The sequence below is a fragment of the Panicum virgatum genome, chromosome 3K, assembly GCF_016808335.1.
Source record: "Panicum virgatum strain AP13 chromosome 3K, P.virgatum_v5, whole genome shotgun sequence".
Lineage (NCBI taxonomy): Eukaryota > Viridiplantae > Streptophyta > Magnoliopsida > Poales > Poaceae > Panicum > Panicum virgatum.
In genome coordinates, this window is record NC_053138.1 from 33,913,907 (window position 1) to 33,937,176 (window position 23,270).

The following is a 23,270-nucleotide window of genomic DNA, read 5'->3' on the forward strand; positions in this document are numbered from 1 at the left end:
CGTATACTACACCTCAAGGAACATCGCATCTCAACATTTCATTCAAACTAGGAATAACACTCTGCAGATGGGGTGGAAAATGCTCTTCTTTTTGGAGAGATTTACCACCTCCATTTCATAATAGCTATATCATCTCAAAATAAACTCTAAAAATCGACATTTGGGTAGCCTTCAAATCCAGATTATGAGCTAAAAAATTGCACTCGAGCCTCATGTTCATAGCTTGTGGCGTCTGTCTAGATAAGGAGGTGACATGGTGAAGGGAAGGTAATAAGAAGTGGTGGTACAGCATGAGGTGGAGGCACCAGCATCATGGCTGCATCTGTGCTATGAACTACAAACACACATGTGGAAGTGTGGTAGTGTTAGAGCATTAGGAAATGCATGACCGAACTACAGCTTGCATTGATCGAGCAATGCATGAAGTATGAGTGCCTGCATAGGAGGACAATGTGGCAATGGGTGACAGCTCAACATCAAAAGCTAGTGCATGTGCTATCACATAGCAGTGCTCCTGTGATGGCATAAATAGGCCGAGGTTACAGGGGGCAATGGTCGGTTGGTCCATAGCGGTCAGATGATTGTGTCAAGGCAAACTTTGGAGTTTAATGAAGCTTGCGCCGAATGAGGATTGTGTCGTTTGAGGATGCGCTAGGAATATTTCCTTCACTAGTATAAGGAAGCCATTAAATATTAAATATATTGAACAATAGCAAGTAGCCTTGAAAAATAGAAATGACACAAATGACATTTCTTGTCATCACTTCACAAACTCTCTCATGATAACATATTTGTCGCAAAAGTTAGTTGGCTGCAGATAATACCCGTTTGAAGTAAAAGTTCAACATATTCCTTTTGAACTCCATGCATGCGCATATAGGGTTCTGCATGGTTTATTTAAAAGACAAAATTTGGTGGACCAGAATTCGAGAGTAAAAGGTGTGTCCAGTCACTTAGTGATCTTGAGTCATCCTTGTGCTCCCTACAACCATGTTTCAGCTGGTGGTAGGAATGGGATCCATGTGTCTCCCGAGATGTAGTAAGTCCCGAGATATGGCCTAGCCTCAGCATAACTAAGTTCCGATCGTAGCGCTTTATCAAGGCCAGGCCCGTAGCTCTTGAAGTCTGCATAGTAGATCATCCCAGTCCTACAAAAAGATCATAGTGCAGCAAAACTATCATTCTATATATTGCAGATATCAAGAACAACATTTTTTGGTATGTGCAAATAAAAGAAATAAACCAATCTATATGTGATACCTGTTGACCGTCTGGACATTCCCACCATCTGAGATTACAGGTTCGAGTTTCTTGTCAATCTTTGTGTATAAGTAGACACAAGCCATACCCAACCTGCCTAAATAGATTTGTTCTCCCTCTCCCTCAATTGTGCAGGTTTTGAAAGATAATCCGACCTCTCCGGGGGCGGCCTTGATGGGATTATTGCGTTGTTGTTGCTGCAGTGGCGCCATTGGCAAAGTTTCCTTGTTCACGGAAATGATGTTGTTGTCCTCATAAAATGACTTGGCAGAGCCAAAGATTAAGTCGACGGTTCCCCTGATGATGCAAGCCTTGAAGTAGTGCAGCCCACTTTGGTCATATAGAGCACCTTGCCCACCATCGATGGTGCAATTGTATAGTGTTATCTTTGTTCCGAGCACCCGCAACGCTGTTGCCTCACCTTTGTTCTCCCCTTTCTTCGGCAGCGGTGCATCATTTTTGAAGATGATGCCATAGGCAATGAAGTAGTCAGACTCTATGCTCACCGTGCTACTGCCATCCACACCAAGGAGCTTGCCATCCCTTCCTGGTGTGGTTGCTGTGTCATTCCAAACAATGGTAGCAGGATTGTTGGGGTCGGACATTAAGGTGACGAATGGCTTGTTCTTTGGAAGGAAGACCTTCTCACGAAACACAGTACCACCCTTCAGCTGAAGTATGTACCTTTTGGTGCTTCCATCAGGGATGTTGGCGATGGATTCGCTAATGGTCTTGTAACAGCCATCTTCAGGATTCAATTGGGTGGAGGGATCGATAGAATTTCTCACCATAGTAGCATCGGCGGAGGATAGTGCAACGTCCTTCTTTGCGCACCCCGCATCTTTGCTGGCATTAGATGTCTGCTTTCTCACCCAGAAATCGAAGTTCATCTCCTGGCATGATGGTGCTGGTAGCAACACCAGCTCAACCAACGCAAGGAGAAGGGAAAGTAGGAGTGACTGCTTATTCTTCACCATGATTGATGCGATCATCTCCTCTTGTTGTTGTTCTTCCTTCTTCCTCTTCCTTTTATTGTGTATGTATATATATAGCTAGCACCTTGACCATAGGAAAATTGATGGCAAAGAGGTGGTGTTCCGCCATTTTTGGTCACAGTGAAAGGTCATTAGGCATCAATCTAGACTTATGGCCTAATTTTAGACATTGAACTCGTCATGAATGGACATGAGGTTCTTCGATAAATGCAAGCCAAAATAATGGATCCGGTGCTAGTCTTTTGTGGTAGATAATGGACGCTGGTCCAATAGTGAAGTGAAGCAAGAGAAATCTTGATATAATATTGGAAGATATAGACAGGCTAACAATAGCATTGTATTTTTTTTTTGGGCAGTAGAAGTGCTTGGGGTATTAAAAGAGCTGAAACTTTCCAATATGATGAAATATTTAACTTGGGCCACTATAGGTCACGACAAGATACAAGTTTTATTGGCCAAGTAAGATTACAATATTGGTGGGAACTACTAAAACATTTCACATGCTCATTATGTTATTTAATTTCTGTCCCTGTATTGTGTTGTGTCACATTATTTTCCACTGCATTTTATGGATTTTCCTAAAAAAATATTTTAGAATTTCACTAATTGTAAATGGACACTGTAGCATCAATGCAGTTTCCATAGGGTGCACTAAGTGAAAGAAATAAATTTGTCATTTGCTCAATCATCATTAGACAATTCATGGAGATTTTAAGTTTTTTAATGCTAATATAGGCTATGGTCTATATAAAAAATTAAACTTAAATTAGTTTCTTCTTTTATTTCGAAAAGGACACTAATTTGACAAGGTCAATGAATTGGTCATCTTCTCAAAATTAATGAATGTTTTACTGGGGCACACGGGCGATGATTTAGTCTACACATTGATAGTCACTAGAGTGTCTTTTCTTTTACATTTTTTCTAAGGTCGTGTGTCTATGAGACAGAGCTATAACATTAGTTGACAACTTGAAAAACTTTAGCACTTATGATAACAATGGAATGAATCAAGTCAGTGGAAATTGCAGTAGATGTGTCATCATACGTAGTAACCATCACCCCGGCGGCTTTATGCACCTCCTACCCCCCATACCGAATATGGAGGATTACTAGGGCTCGAACAGGGCTGTCACCACCTACCGGCTACCTCTACAAACTGTGGGTATAGTTGACATCCAGCAACTCTTAGCTAATCTAGACACTATGTCTACACTAGTAAGCGATACTCTAGTGTCCCGCGCGGAGCCCCCACCCTCCGGATGGACAGACATCACACTAGAGCAAAAATACGCATACTAGAGCAGTTGATAGAGTTCTAAGGCCGATATGTTAATCATCGCAAGCACAGGGCGATCATGCAATGCAAGCATTGAACAATAACGCAACCAGATCAAGAAGCATATATCCGATAACACAGAACATACTTCAAGCAGATATCGGTAACCATAGTCTAATTCTATTACAAACAACCGAATATTACAAGAGAGAGCTAGAGATGAACCCATACCAGAACTCTTGAGCAACTCCGGCGACTCGATGACTCCTAGACTTCTCCTAAACTCCACTAAGACTAAAGACTATGCAAGATGAGCAAGAGAGGTGAGTGTGGGAGGTGTGTGTGTGGGTGTGTGGGTTCTCATTCTCTACCCCCCCTTGTATTTATAGCAGGAAGCCATGGGTGAGAAGCCAGCCATCCTCAGTGAACCGCCATTGGGAGCCTATGAGATGTTGCCATGTGGCAGGTTTAAGCGGTGGGACCCATGGGCCGGTCCGCCGACCAGGGTGGTCGACCGGCCTGCTGGTGGCGCCCACCGCCCCCAACAGCCCGGGGTTGGGCTTGTCTGGACCTGGCCTTGTCTGAACACTGGGCCTTTCCTTGTCTTAACTGGATTTGAGATGGTTCTTTGGCTACACTTGGTCCATTTGAGCCTGAATCGACGCTCTGATATTTTCTATGATTTTATGTCAGGCCAAAGTGTGCTTGCAACCTGCATATTAGCTCAAAAATACAACTTGCAGTTTCTAGAAGGTGAAGTGTGGTTTAGGGACTTTATTGGATAAATATGCGTGTAAGAAATGCAAACTCTCATGATTTTCTGATCAAGTTGACTCCTGGAAATGGTCGTTAGTGAGCGTCAACAACCAGCAGCAACGTCTTCTGTAGTTATTCCTCCAGGAACTGCCTTTGGGAGCCACTGCCACATGGCTGGATGAGGCAGTGGGGCCCATGGGCCTGGTCGGACGACCAGGGTGGTCGGCCGGCCGGCCCATGGCGCCAATTGCCCCCAACTTCGGTTGTCGGGCTGTCCTGGGCTACCTTGTCCTAATGCATGTGTCATGGCCTATCCTAAGCTGAATAGCTTTGGTCTTTGGGCTTGTTTTGATCCAATTGAGCCTAAATCATGTTATGTGAGTGGTTTGCACCTTTTCCCTTGATTTGTGGAGTGTGTTTCATTGCTCTTGTGGTGTGTTTTCTCCCTTAATTCACCTGCATACAAATATTTACCAACACTCGTGGAAATGGTCAGTATTAGACCCCTACCACTAGGTTGGTGTTTATATTTTGTGTATTAATGCAGGAGTTGATGGCCTAAATTTGGTACTTAGCAGCCGTCAACAAGCACCACTATGGACTTCATGCACCCTTTGATCAAGATGTCAGTGAAACGGGAGGCTGAGACATGCCATACCCAGGTCGGTCGGCCTACAAATTTTAGCTTCAAACCGACGCAACCATCCACCGCCATCTAGAGAAGATCGGGAGCGTCCACGAGAAGGTCGGCGACAAATGGTGAGAATCCTAGGACGTTCAGCCTAGGAGAGACTGGATGGCCCCACTTTGTAGCGTATCGAGCTCATCTTTGCGTGGAAGTTACATGAACCCACCCTCTTGCTTACAAATGACGCCCTGACCAAACACCGACCTCTAGCATCTATAAATAGGCCTCCATCCCTCACTTGTGAGACACACCAAGGAGTTATCTCCTCTCACTTTTAGTTTCTAGAGTAGGTTAGGTAGTCTGGGAGTTAGAATCGAGTCGAGCTTGTCTCGGGATTCTGGAGTTGAAATCGGAAGTCGGGTATAATCTCTGTTGAAGCCTACCAACGTCACCACTGGAAATCAGCGATGGCGTCCACAGATGTCAATGGGGTGGCAGGTATTTCATGGGCCATGAATAAATCTGCAAGCTCACAGAGTACCGCCGTAGCATTTTATCCGAGAGTAACCCGGGGTGTCATTTATATTTCCACAGTGAAGGCGGCGGTGTATAGAATTTAATTAAGTTAGGAGGAACCATTATGGATTAATGTCAATGATCCGAACAGGGGCATAATATTCATGGTAAAGGGGGTAGTGATCACACAAGCACAACTAGATAACATGCCTAGGATATTGGAGAGGAAAGAGCAAGGTCAAGGGTAACTAGAGCCATGGTCTACCATACTCTCATGAGCAAACCGAACTGAGTCGTTCATACACAAAAGGAAAGCCTGATCAATAGACTAGGGAGACCGCATCTAGATGAACAGGAGGAGCCTGAACATCCGACGGCTTTATGGACCTCCTACCCCTCTATCCGAACATGGAGGATTACTAGGGCTCGAACAGGGCTGTCACCACCTGCCGGCTACATCTACAAACTGTGGGATAGAGTTGCATTCAAACGTGGTCATCAACCCAGGGACCACAACTGCACTAACGAGCACCACTCTAGCCTTGCGCAAGGACACCCTTGTCTATCCGGGGTCTTAGCTATAGAGCGCCAAATTAAGGAAGATGAAACAAAGTCATGATACACGAACTAGTCTATGCATATGAATCACTCAAGACAATCATAACTCACAAGAAGGATCACATACACAACAAGAGCATATGAACCAAAGTACTAAATAGAATAAATAAGCATCTAGTAGAAACTCAGAGAATTACATAAAGAGAAGGTAAAAGACATACCGGACTCTCCATGATGACTCTAAGACCTCAAACTACGACTCGAACCTGAACTCCTGTAGTCCTAAGACCTCTACAAGAGAAGATGAACTGCATCTTGAGAGAGTAACTTGATTGCTTCGATGCTTGGTGATGTCTTGAAATGGAGCCCCTCCCCTCATATATAGAGGGGAGCCACCCTCTCCACGGCCGGGAATTGTGCACGGGACACCTTGAACCGACTTCACCATCCAATGAGGAGCTGCCATGTCGAAGACTTAAGGCGGTAGGGCCCATGGGCAGGTCGGCCGACCTAGTAGGTCGGCTGGCCTCCCAGTGGGCCCACCGACCTTCTCCTTCTTTGGTCGGGTTGCTTCTGGTGTCTACTTGTTAATGGTTTTGGTTTGGGCCCTTGTTATGCTGAATTTCTTCTCTGGTGGCCTTTTGATCCATGTGTGGTGATGTCTAATTGGTCGGTGTTTGCTCCTTTGTCAAAAAGGGTATGATTGCCCTCCATTTTCAGTTAAAACCTGCACTCATAGAAATCTAGAGGGACATGTGGAATTCGGTGATTTATTAGTGGCATGAGTGTAATAAATGCAAGTACATCCATTTATATATGGCCATATTGACGCTCAGAAATGGTCGTTAGTGAGCATCAACAAGACCCCCAAGCTGAACTTTGCTCGTCCTTGAGCAAAGCTAAACTTTAGGTTGTTGATCAAGAGTTGTTGCAAATACTTCATTTCTTCATCATGCACAAGAAGTGCCGGCCCTAGGGGTAGGGCAGCATGTGCGACGGCTGAGGGCCCAAGAAAGGAGGGGGTCCAAGTCCAGATATGTTATGTACTCCCTCCATATTGGTAAAGAAAGTCGTTTTAAATATATCTTTAAGTTAAGGATTTAAACTTTGACTATAAATAAATTCTTTTGGGTTGAGTTTGAAAATATGAAAGTGATATAAGTAGATTCATCTTGAAATGCAGTTTCATAAAAATATATATTGACTATATTTATAAATTTTTTTAAGGCAAAAAGATAGTGGACAAAGTTATTTTGGAGACCGTGTCGATGACCGAAATGACTTCTTTTACCAACATGAGGGAGTATTATGTATACATAGCTACAAAGTATAGCCCAGCCCAAAGACTAAGAGGCCTCGAACCGTTGTCGGAGGGCAGCGGAATTGTCGAAGCCAAATCGTCGCAGTCTCGCAGAGCGCTCGCCGTTTGCGGTCAGCATCCGCATCGCGATCGCATCAGTGGCTCGCCGCGGTCTCGCGGAGCGCTCGCCGCTCACGGTCAGCTTCGCGGATAAGATTTTATATAAGGTCTAGACTTTAGAAGGCCGTTGCGACGAGTTTGCTAGAGGGCCTCCAAAATCCTAGGGCCGGCATTGTGCACAAGTTACAACAAAACATTCTATCTTGAACTGAATAAGTTGGTCAAAATTTGCTCACCCATTTTACCTTAATCTCCATGGGGCTTTTGGCCTTCACCTTGTCTTGGGCGGTTGAGAGATAGAACGATTCATAAAGCACCACTTACCCATTCCTTGCTCAAGATTACGTCCGGAGGTTTTCAAAAGTTTTCAAAAATAAAAGCAAGTTCCTCGAATGACACTCTCATTCACTCAAATGTGTTTGTATCCTCACCAAGGCTTTTTTGTGTGCCTTCTTTCTCCTACTTCTAAAGGCTTTTGTGGAGCTCAAGGTAGGGAGAAAAACTAAGGCATACTTGTTTCAAATATTTTGCAAAGTCAAAGATCGAACCCAAAGAGTAAGCAAGTCATACAATCATGATCGAGAAGTGCATGTTTGTGGATATATGGTGGATGGAGTGGAAAGCAAGAGACTAAGGTGCTCCTTGATTTTGTCTCTCCCTTCTAATATTTTGGGCATGACTAATTACCTTATTTTTGCATGGACCTTCATGTGTCCATTTTTTTTTTCATGGGCCTTCATGTGCCCCCTTTTTTTCAATACATAGCTGATGCCCTTATTGGAGAGAATTTTGGGAGAGACTTTATGGAGTATGGTACATGAGAGAGGATATGAATGAGTGGATGGTATGGAAATGCTATCCTTCTGGTGTGGAAGTTTTAGCATATGGAGGTGGTGTGTACATGATTCTCGATCATGAGAGTATGAAAAGAAACTCACAAAGGTCACAAAATTTGACAAAGCTCAAGATGATACAAGCAGCGTGTAAAAGGGGTTGTTTCTTTGTAGGCTTCATGCATATGGCTATGATGGCTATTTCTCATCATCGAGGAACATTTTGTTTTGTAGTTTTCAAAGATAAGAGTTCTGGACGTAAAATTTTGCTCAGAACAGGTTTGTAGCAACTCTAATCCATCATATCATATTTCTCAACAGCTTAGACTCAGATCATGCACTTGCAACCCACAAAATTTCAGGTTCAGGATAAACTTTTTGAGACCAACGAACTCAGTTCTTGGAGAATATGAGTTGTAAACTATGCATGACAAGTAAATTAAAAATAGAGCAACTGTTCATCATTTCAACTGGAGAACTTAGGCATTCTTACCACTCACGAGAAAACAAACAAATGACACTTAAAGGAAAATAAAGATAAATGACTCAACTTATTTTTTTTAGCATGCAATGCAAGATGATGGAAAGGAAAATATGCAAATGCAAGATACATGTTACCTTCGAGGACTCCTTCCCCCCAAGCTGACTTACTGACCAGGTGGAGGGTACTACCCATAGTGCCAGTAGAATGCTTGAGCGTCCTGATACTGCTTTTGAAGCAGTTCCATGGTGGCTTCATGATTTGTTTGTTGTTGTGCGTGATATCTTGCGGTGTCTTGAATATGTTGGGTGAGAGCTCTGTGGGTCTGCTGCTTCCTATCATCGATGTCGCCGACTCGGATGTTGAGGTTGTTTATCCCTTGAGAGAGGTCGCGATAACCTCATGCTGAAAATGAGCGTCGGGCAGCAAAGAGTGGAGGTGCTCCGCTCGAACTAGAACCACTGGCGTATGCCCAGTTCTTTCATGCGGCTTGATCCCACTCATAGCTGCCTGCGCTTTGCCATGATGAACCTCTAGCTTCGGGGTGCGGGATATATCGGTCCCAACTGGACTGCTGTCCGGACGAGAGTCCGGCTGCTCCAGCAGTGGGTGCATAACCTGCATAACCATGAAAAGCTTGTGGTTGTGGTGGCGGCATATCCATCGCAGCATTCCGGGACCTGCTTCTTGTCATCCTTCCCGACACACTACTCCTGCGAGGTGCTTCGACGAGCTGCAACTCAAAAGTATAACCACGGCTTTTGTATAAATGAAGTCCCGGGTTAGGAAGCGGGATCTCGTTTACATAGCCGGGAAAGAAAAATATGATAAAACCGTCTGGAGCACTTTTCAGAGTGTGTCCTTGAACCAAATAAGCCAAATCAATCGATGGGCGTGGTGTAGTGATAAAAGAAAATCGAGCCCAATTTATTACACCCAAACTTGTGGTAATTCTAGTGACCAAAGAAGTGCACTCAACTGGTCCGATCATTCAAAAATTCCCAAGCCATTGGCTAACCATTTCTTGCACATGGGCAATTTTTATTTTGTTCACCATGGCATAAAGAATACGAAGTTCATCCATACGAACGGCCCGGACATCATCTCAGGGAAAACACGTGAGAGCAACCCATTTATGCATCAAACGTAAAGTCAGATGCTGAATATCATTGCAACGGGGGTGTATGTACGCGTTTAACCCAGAGATGGTGTGCCAAAAAACTTTCTCGATTGTAGCCCTTAGTTGCTTGCTCAAGATCAAGACTGCACTTATGGTGGAAACCCAAAACAGTACTCAACTCTTTCCAAGACAAAGAAAATTCCTCCCCGAAGAATCGGAATGAAATCCTGTTGTTTGTTTCCACAAGAGTGCAGAGAAACTGAATAGTCAAATCTCTCGAACCCAACTCATAAATTTCAGCAAATGAAGACCAACCCACGGCTTTCCAAACACTCACAAATTTAGCATTCATACCTGCCTTTTCCAATAGGTCCTCATCGAACTCCCATGTATGACTGAAGGTCCGAGCCTTCAGGATGTTGTACGGTTGGAGTTCTCGCTCGCCTCGAATGTCGAGGTGGGAATCATCCGGCGCCTCCTCTTCTTCTTGTTGTGCTGGCTTCTCTTCTGGCGCCTGGGATTCGGCCTGCTCATCTTGATGAGTGTAGCTTGGCGTGGGGGTGGACAAGCAACGTGAGCTTGATCGGCTTGAGCTCGACCCGGTCACCTTCTTGAGTGCTCCCGACACCTTCCTTCCGATGTTCCTGAAAGACATTGCAACAAACAAACCAAACACTCGGAAGGATTATGTGATAGTTAGTGAAAATCAAGTCAGCTATTCGAGAGTTAGTAGTCCTTGTGGGGCATGGTTGCCTCTCACAAAAATCGTTCTTGTGGGTGATAACACTCCACAAAATCGTTCTTGTGGGAGATGACGCACCACAAAACCGTTCTTGCGGGGTAGTAGAACCACCACAAACACGTTCTTGCGAAGAGAAGAAGGTAAACACGAAATGCAAATGAGATGTGAGAATGCAAAAGAGGGAAATATTTTTCTTCTTTTTCTTATGAAGTGGAGAGAAACAAGAGCAAAGAGAGCAGAGGAAGGAAGAGCACGAAATGAAACTGGTGGAACTCGGGCAAGGGGAGTTCCATGAGCTCCCTGTGCACCAGTTTAAATAGAGGGGCACCACCCTAGGGTCGGCCGACCATGGGGGTCGGCTGGCCTGTGGCTGGCCCCAATTTCTTCCTCCTTTTTAGTGATGTTTAATGACTGCCATATGGTCCAAAAATGAGTGAATGGGTGTAGGGATAGGCTGGTGCAGGCCTAGGAGTGGCCCGAAATGCACTTGGACATGTAAATCATCCAAGTTCATGCATGCACTACACTCCAAGTTTTTGTGGCTGCATTTTCTTCCAATATTGCCCCTTGGGCACTTGTCTAAATCCAAGGTTCATAGGGGTTTGTGATGAAAAAGATGGGAAAGCAAAATATGCAAGGATTTTCATGCAAAAGATGCAATGTTCATGCAAGAATAAAATGGAAATGAGGGAAATTCAAACATGCAATGGTTGAAATCAAATATGGGATAACTACCGATTTATCTGTCGGCAAGGGCTCAAAATTTAGAGTCTTTTGAACGAGACATTTTATTCCGTCAAACTTGATTAGCTCGATGAAATAGTTCCAAAGTGTGACCCTGCTTCGCGAAAAATGTTGGAAAAATTCATACCTTGATGTGGTGTCTGGGGTACTCGGGATTATCATTTGGTTCACGTTTGATCGGGTTGAACTTCTCATGATACATATCATCCCGTGATACTACCCCTTGTGGCAGAACCACCTGAATTATCCCGGCTCAAGTGTGCTGGCCACCACCATAAGGCAACACCGGCTCAAACGCACTTCAAACGGAACAATTCTTGGTCTGTCGGGTAACGTCCCGATACAACCACCGGTTCTCGGATCGAACAAGCATACCCCGCATGAAGGCGAGTCCAGAGTATTACAACCACAAATTTTACAACACAAGCATAGTAGTTATTACAACAAGTTCAAAAGGTTATTACAGGTCCAAACTTAGTAAAACATTATACAAGCCATAAGTTTTAACTTCAGAGATAAAGCAGCAGAAAGAAAACACGACGGCTACAACACGTCGTAAAAGGGTACCAAGCTAGCCCAAGCACGGTATCACTCATCGGAGTCATTGCCGGTCGAAGACGGATCCCACTCTATGGACCAGCTAGGAGGTAAAGAGCAGGGCCAAGCCAAACTAGCGATCTGGTCCTCAAAACTCATACCTGAAAAAGGTTTCAACAGCAAGGCTGAGTATACTAATACTCAGCAAGACTTAACCGTCAACGGGTATACATAGCCCACCTAACTAGACTATGTAGGGTTCTGTGAGGCTCTGGTTTTCCTTTTGCTGAAAATCAACAAAGAGTAGGTCCTTAACTTCACATTTTAGCTTTCAATATTCTAGTTGATTAACCATTCTATGTAAGCAAGTAACTCTAATCAACCATGATAGAACTTTAATCAAACATCAAGATTGATCCTCATAATGTTACTCTTATTACTCTGTGTGGCAAAGGGATCAAGCAGTCTCAATATCCGCGAGAGACGGACGATTCGAATCGAATTTCCAACCTTGCAAGGTAAACCTAACACACACGTCCGGAACAACATCGGGTCGTTCCCAAACAACCGTTTGCCTTTCTTCCTCCCTGCACCCGTGGTGTTGATCAACAATAACATATAAAAACCTATCTCTAAAGAGGGAGTGATAGGTATATCCACTCCCCGGTCCAATCAGCTACTAGGCTTACCGCGTACCATATTTATGGCATGTGGCTAGTACGTTCGAAAACTTAACCACCGCTACCACACACCGCGGCCTTAGCAGATTTCATTAACACAGACGGGGTCTCACACAATGTCATGATATCGAACACAACCCCGTCCGTCGTCCTTACAGTTATTGCAGAAAATAAACAAGCAACTCCTATAGAGCTCGCGAGTGACAGGCAATCACTTGACTTTTACCGGTCCTATAAGCATAGCAAATACGCGGGCACAAGTCTAGTGTTCAGTACATAGGTTCCTAGGATCATCCATCTATGGTTTCGATTCAAATCCTAAGAACTGTAAATGCACAAGTAAGTAATAACGGTAAATTATAATAATTTGAAATATTGGGTTATGTCCGGGGCTTGCCTTCGCGGTAGTCGCTAACTATTTCAGCCTTGGGCTCTTCCGAACTTTGGTCCGGGGCTTCAGTTAGTATAGCAGCGTTCACCTGGGCTTCTTGATCACCTCCTTCAGACTCCGGGATCAGCTCGTACGTCCCATCAGCTAACACCGTAGTATCTATATGTGATGCAAGAACAGTATTATGAATATACACACGATAAGGTGAAGCTGCAGCTAACACTAAGCAAACAAAATTAAAACACACATGGGCAGTCATTTATGGAGTAGATAACTAACATTTCTAACTACACAAGGCAGATCAACAGCACAAAATAAGCTCACTAACTTCATAAACAAGTTGTAGTTGATTCCTATAGCTTGCAATTCATGGTTTGCTAATAAATACCTAACTCAGCACACATTCAGTAGTAAATTCAGTAAAAAATTACATAAAACAGAAGGTAAACAGAGCAAGCTATCCTGCAAATTTCATACCAAAATATGCATCCATTTATTCAGAACAATTCATTTATTCAGACACAGCATTAAATCAAATAAATAGTTAAACAGCAATGTTTTAGTAACATGTGATCATGGAAAAAGTTTCACACACAGAACTTGATTATTTCTACCAGTACAAATAAATTAGCAACACTATTATATTTAAGAATCTTGAAACTTTAACCTAGCTAAAGATGTCAAAAAGGTTTCAAATTTTTACCAGATGCTAACAACACTGCAAGACATAAGCTAGCCAAAAATCACATACATTTACTGAGTAGAACTCATGGAACAAATAAAGCCTATTTTTGCTATTCTTTTTCTTGGATTAAAATATAGACCAGAACTGAAAATATGGATGTAACAAAACTTGTATTTCTTGTAACAATGATTCCAAAACATTTTGATTTGCATTTTCTGGTTTTTCTACGAATTTCTAGGCATTTTCAATGTTCACAGCAAGAAATAAAGAAAACTAAAACTAGTTTTACAGAATAGACCCTAGATCTAGCACAAAAGCCCCTGGAACTTTCTTTTCTTTTTCAAATGGGTTCCCTGGCCGTGGTCAGAGAAGGGGGCGGGGGTTGACCGGCGAACCCGGCGATCCTGGTCGCCGGCAGCGAGGGTGGAGAGGTGTGGGAGCTTCACCAGGTCAGGGCGCACCTCTGGGTGGCTTGGGAGGTCTAGGGGATGGTTGGAGCTAGGGCGTCGACGGCGAGCAGCGGCAGGCGGAGCTCGGGGAGCGGCGGCGAGGTTGCTCCAGTGGGGATTGGGCGAGGAGGAGGGGTTGGTGAGCTACGCGAGGACATAGCGGAGCTGCTGGTGGGGTCAGCGCGGATGGAGGAGGGCTGCAGTGGCGGTTCCGCGGCGGCGTCGAGCTCGCCGGAGTTGCGGATGGATGGTGGTGGCGTTCTGAGGCGTCGGAGTGGGGAAAAAGTGAAAGAGAGAGAGGATCAAGTTGCTGGGGTACTTGTAGTGCTCATGCGCACGCGAGAACGAGGGCCGGGGCTCTGATTTGGGCTTGCCACGGTGACGGCAAGGTGGCGGCCGGCGGTGGTCTTCTGGGCACGTGGCGGAGCGAGGAGAGCTCCAGCGCTAAGGGGTAGAGGGCGGTGGAAGCTTGGGCGCGACGCGTGGGCGTCCAAAGCACGTAGGAGGTGGCTCGGGGGCCCTCCTTCGGTGGCGGGTGGCGTGGTTCAGCGCCGGCGGTGAGAGGAACAGAGAGGCAGGCAGGAGGTGGAAGAAAGAGAACTAGTTTGCAATTTCAGAAATTCCAGGGACCTTACTATAAACCAACAATAACTTTTAAACCAGGGATCAAATGAAAAAGTTCCCAACATAAAAGTTGTTCAATTTTTCAAGATCTACAACTTTGGTGTTGTGCAAAAATTAATTTTACCAAAGGTTAAAGAGTTATTTTGAAAACATTGAAGGGATTTTGAATTCAATGGACTTTTGTCTTTTTCATTTCAAATTCAATTTAATTTCAAACTAAAAATCAAAATTTTCTGTCATGGAATGATTACACTAAATTTTGCAAATAACCCTCCACAAAAGCAATATTTGTACACCCTATTCAAATTAAACTATAGAAAGGACCTTGCATAAAATCATAATTACACAAATAACCTTCTATATTTACAATAAGATCCTTTTTCAAGCAAATTAAGCACATGATGCATAAAATAGATGCAATTCTATTGTGCAGACACCTATGGTGTCACACCCCTGAAGTGTTAGAAATCACCAACGTCGCCACTAGAAATCAGCGATGGTGTCCGCAGACGTCAATGGGGTGGCAGGTATTTCATGCGCCACGAATAAATCCGCAAGCGCACGGAGTACCGCCGTAGCATTTTACCCGAGAGTAACCCGGGGTGTCATTTATATTTCCGTAGGGAAGGCGGCAGTGTATAGAATTTAATTAAGTTAGGAGGAACCATTATGCATTAATGTCAATGATCCGAACAGGGGCATAATATTCATGGTAAACGGGGTAGTGATCACACAACCACAACTAGATAACATGCCTAGGATATCGGAGAGGAAAGAGCAAGGTCAAGGGTAACTAGAGCCATGGTCTACAGTACTCTCATGAGCAAGCTGAACTGAGTCGTTCATACACAAATGAAAAGCCTAATCAATGGACTAGGGAGACTGCATCCAGATGAACAGGAGGAGCCTAAACATCCGACGGCTTTATGTACCTCCTACCCCTCTATCCGAACGTGGAGGATTACTAGGGCTCGAACAGGGCTGTCACCACCTGCCGGCTACCTCTACAAACAGTGAGATAGAGTTGCATTCAAACGTGGTCCTCATCCCAGGCACCACGCATGCGTTAACGAGCACCACTCTAGCCTTGCGCAAGGGCACCCTTGTCTATCTAGGACCTTAGCTCTAGAGTGCCCAATTAAGGAAGATAAAAGAAAGCCATGATACATGAACTAGTCTATGCATATGAATCACTCAAGACAATCATAACTCACAAGAAGGATCACATACACAACAACAGCATATGAACCAAAGTACTGAATAAAATAAATAAGCATCTAGTACAAACTCAGAGAATTACATAAAGGGAAGGTAAAAGACATACCGGACTCTCCATGAAGACTCTAAGACGTCGAACTATGACTCGAACCTAAACTCCTCTAGTCCTAAGACCTCTACAAGAGAAGATGAACTACATCTTGAGAGAGTAACTTGATTGCTTGGATGCTTGGTGATGTCTTGAAATGGAGCCCCTCCCCTCATATATATAGAGGGGAGCCACCCTCTCCACACCCGTGATTTGTGCACGGGACACCTTGAACTGACTTCACCATCCAATGAGGAGCTGTCACGTCGAAGACTTAAGGTAGTGGGGCCCATGGGCAAGTCGGTCGACCTGGTAGGTCGGTCGGCCTCCCAGTGGGCCCACCGACCATCTCTTTCTTTGGTTGGGCTGCTTCTGGTGTCCACTTGTTAATGTTTGTGGTTTCGGCCCTTGTTAAGCTGAATTTCTTCTCTGGTGGCCTTTTGATCCATGTGTGGTGATGTCTGATTGGTCGGTGTTTGCTCCTTGACCAAAAAGGGTATGATTCCCCTCCATTTTCAGTTAAAACCTGCACTCATAGAAATCTAGAGGGACACGTGGAATTCGGTGATTTATTAGTGGCATAAGTGTAAGAAATGCAAGTCTATCCATTTATTTGTGGCCATATTGACACTCAAAAATGGTCGTTAGTGAGCAACAACAAGCTCTTATATTTTTTCCTTTGGTATTCATCAATATAAGTTATCTTCTTTATATTTTTGAGTTAGCTTTACTTTCCGCATTTATTTATCTTCTCAAATTATCTTGCTTGAGTGCGGAAGTAATTCCTCTAGCTTAGGCTTTGTATTTTTCTTGTTTGTTGGAATCTTACCTTGCGGGTTTTCTCGCTCGGACTAGGGAGCTCAAGTTAGGTCCCTAGGTTGAGGGGGATTTCTCTTGTTCGAGATAAGAGAAATCCTAACACCGAGTACGGACGTGGTGTCTGAGCTTAGTGTTAGCTAGAAAGTGTGTTACACCCCATGGTACTGTTGTGGTAGGCAACAGGTGGTGATAGCCCTGTCCGTCCCTTATAGTTCACCACGTTCGGGTGATTTCATAGTAGTAGTGCAGGTTGCTGTTGGACTCCCCTCTCATCCCTTTCTGAAGTCCTTCCTCTTCCAGCCACCGAAGTAAGCTCTAGGTTCCTGATAAATAGTTAGAAGCAAGGGTTAGTCTAGAGAGGCTAGCTCGATAGTTTAGAAGTGTTTTAGGAGTCTTTCTCGCTCGTTGTCCTCCCGGCTACTTACCTCTCTAAGGATTAGAGTCTCCTATGTCAGATGGTCATCGCTTGGCCATTATCTTACCTTATCTATCAGGCTTACCCCCACTAAGTTAGTCGATTGATATCTCTAGTATAGTTTGTCATTTGATTCTTCGATACTCTTTATCCATAGTACTTCCCTGAGGAAAATTATGATACCCGATAATACTCTAAGGTGAAGTGCTATAGCGGTAATTCTGTGCACTTGCGGAATCCATATTCTATTAAGCATGAGAAGCACCAACAGTCGTGCAGTGCGAGGAGGATCTCGGTGCAGTGCATCCTGCGTGGGGCGGTCAGACCGGTCGCCGGGGTAGAACGGCGAAGTCCGACGAATGCTCGCCCGGGAGGGACCCCATTAGTGTATGCGCACGTAGGGTTGCCAAAGGCTCGGCAGGCCAGTTAGGGCATCTTCAAACGTCATGGAGACGAAGGAAGAACATCAGATAATGGGGTTGCAAGAGCTAGGGTTTGGACATAAAAGCAAAGGCAATAAAAAATAGAAAAGTAATGTATTGTTGTATTTTTTGATTGATTGGATGCCTCAATTGGCTGTTGCCCTTTATATTTATAGGGTGGGTGGACTTGCCATGCAATAAATCTTATTACAAGATCTAAATCTATGAAAATCTCTAGTTGTACTTAGAATCTGCTTGGAACGGTCAGACCTGTCAGACCAACCGGTCAGACTGCTCGGTCATGCCAGATTGGCTACAAATGCCCAGACCGGTCAGACCACCGGAACACACCGGTCAGACTGGTCCCTGCCAATTTTGGTCGTCAACATATACCCCCCTTTTCTTTGGCAAAGCTTGCATGCCAAATAACACTCCTCCGGACTAAAATTGTCTAAGGGCGATGATTAGTAATACATCGGCCATTTTTTGTGCTAAGGGCGAAAAAAAATTATCGGCCATGACATGCTTCACTTCAAGTCGATAATGAAACAATTTGCTTCGGCCTCCAAACTTTCTTCATGGCTACTAACTTTGTTGGCTCGACCTCAACTTGTTGCTCCTTCGTTTCTTGCTTGCGCAAACACTGCGATCTTCTCTTTTGAGTATGCGATAAGCCTGAGGGACACCACCTCGGTTGTAAGTACTTCGAATCTTGCTTCTTGTTCTTCTCACTCTCCTTGCTGCAATTAAGATCTCTTTTGACCAGATTGTCCCTAGTAACAATCGGTCTTTGTGGTGAAGCATGATTTAGATACATCGGAGGATATTGAATGTAATATGATTGCATATCACTACAAGAAACCATTTAATCTGTGACGATTTTTGACGAAATTTTCGTAACGTTTTCAGATATCGTCACGGATCTGCAACTATGTCTATAAGGCCCATAACACAGTGACGGTTTATTGATTTCGTCATGAATGAGCCCAAAACCTGTGACGTTTTAGCAAATCCGTCGCAATTAATAAATTTAGAATTACTATCATAGCACAAGGTGAGAAAACAAAAATACAAAAGGAAAAATAAAAAAGGCATCACGAGGTGAGAAATCAAAAATACAAAAAGAAAAAAAGGCCTCGCACAGGGATTAGGAGAGGATAAAAAACCAATATGTGATTAGGAGAGTAAATTGTTGATAAAAAAGCCAAACAGCCGCTCACCAAAAAAAATAAAGATAAAAAAATAGGAAAAATGAGAGGATATGGCGTTTGAACCTTGGTCTCTTAGACCAGACTACAGCGCCATACCACTATTCTACAACTTCACAAAATCACATGTTAGCATCTTTCGTATTACTGTTTATATATTAATATCTGCGCTTCAAAATTTGGAAAAAAAAACTTGAGGCTAATGGGAATCGAACCATAGTGTTGAGCAAAAGAAACACACACCTTTACCAACTGCGCTTGTGGTAAAAGTGAAAAAAAAGCAATCCAAGAAATAATAAGAAAACCAGAACAGCAGCCTCCCACTTGCGCGCTTGTGGTAAATAAAAGGGAAAAACAATACAAAAAAGAAAACCAAAATAGCATGTCCCGAGCGAGAGTCGAACCAAGACTGCGGGCTTGAAGGAGCAAAGCAATAACCACTGAGCTATCACTTCGTTAGCCTTTTATTAATTCGTTAAATTTTATTTATACTAGATCGCACAACAGAGCTAAATTTGGAGAAAAAAAGAGGTGTATTGAGTGAGGGGTATTCGAACCCGGGTCACCGGTAGAAGACATGGACGCCCTAGCCAGTGCACCGAGCATTCGTTGATGTTTGTTTTGGGTAATAAACGTTTTAGATAGTACTGTTGAAACGTGGCCCTGCAATGAAGAACACATCGTATGACATGTTTTATTCCAACTAAATTAAAAAAATGCAGCGCATGGGTTAGTCGAACCCGCGCCCCCGCGTTAGAGAGGAGGAAGCCGAACCACTGCGCCTCTCGTGGATTTGTGTCCCCATATTGAGTTCGTTTTATTTGTATCCGGGTTTAGGAGTATACAGGAGTTGCAAAAAAATTTAAAATTATCAAACGGATTCAAAAAATAACCAAAATTTTACCTGAGACAATCCATCATGTATATTGCCTATACAAAAAGTTTTGAAGTGAAAACCTAATTCGATCATCACTGTAACTCAAAATCTTATCGAATCCTTCTCATGTCTATGGAACTTCTTCGGAGATGCTTAGTTTTGTAAGCAACGTACGTGACAACTTTTACGAAACCTGCTCAATTTTTTATCACAGTCTCCATGTATGATATCATGATATCCTGACAAATCTCATAATTTTCAGACTTCGTTTGATTTTTATAGAATTTAAAACCTATTTGGCGTGCACGTTCGTTGTCATGTTTCGTGAACAAGATGTTCGAATTTTCCTTTCAATTCTTCAACAATGCCTCAAATTGGACTCAATAACATGAATATCATTTTTCCATTCATTATACTACATTATAGTTCAGCTTGGAATTACTTTCGATAAGCTTGTAGAAATTCATTTAAATGATAGAAAATACTAAATCTATTCAAAAATTCTTGAAATTTCCACATGACAAAACATATGCTGTCTAATACATTTAAAAAGTGTACTGATATTCAAGATATTTTTTTTGCAAGTTACTTCACAAGATTGTTTTAAATGGAAAAAGAAAAAGAAAACATTAAACTGAGATAGATATGGGCTGTTTTTGGCTCGATCTTCCCGGCCCAGTTATTTCTGACCATTCATTGACAATCCAATGGTTAGAATCACTCTCGAACAGTATAAAAGGCTAGTCGCCATCGAAAACCCTAGCTCTCCACTCGTCCCCGCTCTCCTCCGACCGAAACCCCCTCCCTCTCTTCCCTCCCCTCAGATCCGCCGCGCCTCCTCCTCAGATCACCCGGTGGTTCCTCCTCCACCACCGCTGGAGCCGCCGCTCGTCCCTGGCCTCCTCGCGCTGGCGCCCGCGCGTGACCCGGCGTCCTCCTCCACCGCCGGAGCCACTGCTCGTCCGCGGCCTCTCTCTCTCCCCGGGGCGCGTGGAGGAGCACGGCGAGGTGAAGCCACGCGCAGGCCTCAGTGAACGGGAGGAGCGCCGCCGTAGTCCCCCTCGAATGGAAACAGCGTTCCGTTCCGTTCGCAAGGTCTGCGCCCCAGCCATGGCCGCGCCCCCGGCGACGCTCCCCTCACCGCCGCCAACAATATCCAGGTTCGCCTTCTTCCCGGCCCCGCCGTTCATGGATGCTAAACTGGCGCCTTACGCGTTTCTTCCCCTTTCTTCTTGCAGCCGTTCTTCGTCCTCCACAAGGCATCCGCGGCCGCCGCTTCGTCGGTGCCGTCCTCCCGGGCTCGGCGGCGGATTGATGCCTCGCTCCCATCTTCCCCCAACCCCAAATCCGCGAAGAGGACCCGTGATGTTGACGCGCAGGATGAGGAAGACTCGGAGCTGTGCGAGCGGTTCCGCCTGGAGGCCTTCCACCGAATCTGGTCCAGGATCCAGTCCACCATCGATGTATGCCCCTCTCGCATCTCCTTAATTCCATTCCGCGTCTCGATTTTGATGAGCTCTTATGAGTAGGGCACGGTTTCTCATCCTGTGGAATTGCTTTCTTTGGGTCCTTGTCGATTGCCACCAGGAGGTCCTCAGGGGCATCAACCTCAAGCTGTTCGACCAGGTGCTGCAGTGGGCGCAGGAATCATTCTCTGCGATCCAGATGTGAGTGACATGTTAAATCTTTTAAGGTGTACTATTAGTACTACTAGTCAGAGTGATGAGAATTATGTGACCATAGATTATAATTATGTGCTTGAGGCCATGTGCAGATGGAGCAAAGGTTGTGCAGGAGCAAGTGATGAGAATGGCTGGTCATCACACAGGGAAGAAAGATAATTTGATTTCTAATTGATCATTGTTTATGTCAAGTGAGGCTAGTACTCGCACTGCAATATTGTTTTCATGAGCTTTTTTGTTTATTTATTTTATCCTAATGTGGTCTAGTATATCCTAATTGGCAATGGACTGCGTATCAGTGCATTTGAATTGAGTTCATGTATGTGTTTTCCATCTTTTGACAAGATATAGTAGTCTAATTCAGGATGGATTTTGCACCATAGGACTGTTATTACTTGTGTATAATTGATTTCATATAATGGCCACTTGACATTAAACGAAAGTTCAGAGGTTGTGATATGCAGCAGTATGTGATTGCAGGACATTCATGCTGAGGCTGCCAAGAAGAGGTGTCACACCATTGTTTCAATTCATCTAGGTAACTTAGCATGTAAATTACAGCAATAATCAATCATCTGCATGCGTAGCTGAGCAATGCAAAATCATGGAGTATGCTATCCTTGGTTCTCCTTACTATTATGTTTCTGCTACAACACCATACTAGCTTTCATACACACTACCATGAGTCCATTTAAGGTTAGTGATTCTGAAGATAATATTTCTTTATGCAGAATGATTGAACACAATTCCAAATTCAGGTTCCCTAACACAGTTATTTTCCTTTTTGCTTGGTGAAAGTTTGCCACTTATACCAAGCTGGCACTCAATTCAGAAAGCCATTTTTGAATGGGGGCAAGGATTTCCTGATTCACAAATAGTTAATTACCTGATTACAAATGGTTATAGGTTATTTTAGACCTTATGTTTTTATTGCCACAATCAAATGCACATGCTTTATCTTCAGTGAGTGAGATTACTGTCAGATAGTGTTCTTGAACATTGATGTATTTTGGATCTATACTTGTAACATGATTACAACAAGTTTTTGTTTTCTGAAACTATAGGTTTAATATGACTAGTGGAGAGTTAATGTTCAAAATTCACCTTAGCAGCTATGTCACTTTGTTTAGACTTAAATCTGATGAGATGATTGAACTAATCATAAGTATTTCTTTTCCCTTGGCAGGTTGCATTACTACAGAGCAAGCTGAGCGTGAAAACCTATGTGCTCTATTGTTGGTGTTGCAGATCCTGTTGGAGTGTTGGTGCTCTGGAACATTTGCTCCTTTGCTTCTGGAATCAAATTGCTACTTGTATGAGGTGCTTCGATTTTTGGTGCTGTAGGTGTTGCTGGTGTGTATTTTGGGCTGTTCTATCTCTTTTCAATGTAAACATGAGATTGTATCTCTTATTTTGGGCTGCTAAAATTTGATATGTATTTTGGGCTGTAATGATCATTTTGGTGTATGGTATGAGAAATTGGATTGAATTGGTGGGCTCAATTTTCAATGTGTCTTTTTGGTGGGCTTTGATTTGATAGTGGTTCAAAAAATGGCCCAACTGACTCGCTCAATTCAAAAATGGGCCTGCTAACCAATGGGCCATCATCGTCATTTATCCACGTCACTAGCCATGCTGGCTGCCACATGGCAACACATCTGTGACGTTTAATTTTGTCACAGATGATGGGCCTGGGCGGGCCTGGGCTTGGATGCACAGCTCTAAGAGTGTTTTATGACGGTAAAAAAACGTCACAGATTGTGCTGATCTGTGACGATTTCGAAGAAAACGTCATTCGATTTAATCTGTGACGCTCAATACATGACGCTGCTCGAAAACGTCACGG

The 23,270-nt window shown here is 43.8% G+C and overlaps 1 protein-coding gene and 1 long non-coding RNA gene across 2 annotated transcripts; one reads left to right on the top strand and one right to left on the bottom strand.

Moving 5' to 3' along the window:
• Window positions 1–682: 682 nt before the first annotated feature.
• LOC120701424 (probable pectinesterase 48) lies at window positions 683–2,244 on the bottom strand. Its single transcript, XM_039985473.1, has 2 exons — window positions 1,261–2,244; window positions 683–1,148 (listed from the first exon to the last, which is right to left on the bottom strand). Exons 1-2 carry the CDS (start codon window positions 2,235–2,237, stop codon window positions 983–985), a joined length of 1,143 nt encoding a protein of 380 aa, XP_039841407.1. The 5' UTR covers window positions 2,238–2,244; the 3' UTR covers window positions 683–982.
• An 18,572-nt stretch (window positions 2,245–20,816) lies between these two features.
• On the top strand, window positions 20,817–22,916 carry LOC120699064. Its single transcript, XR_005685194.1, has 4 exons — window positions 20,817–20,902; window positions 20,981–21,205; window positions 21,330–21,962; window positions 22,611–22,916. It is a non-coding gene; the product is annotated as an uncharacterized LOC120699064 (long non-coding RNA).
• The last annotated feature ends 354 nt before the right edge of the window (window positions 22,917–23,270 follow it).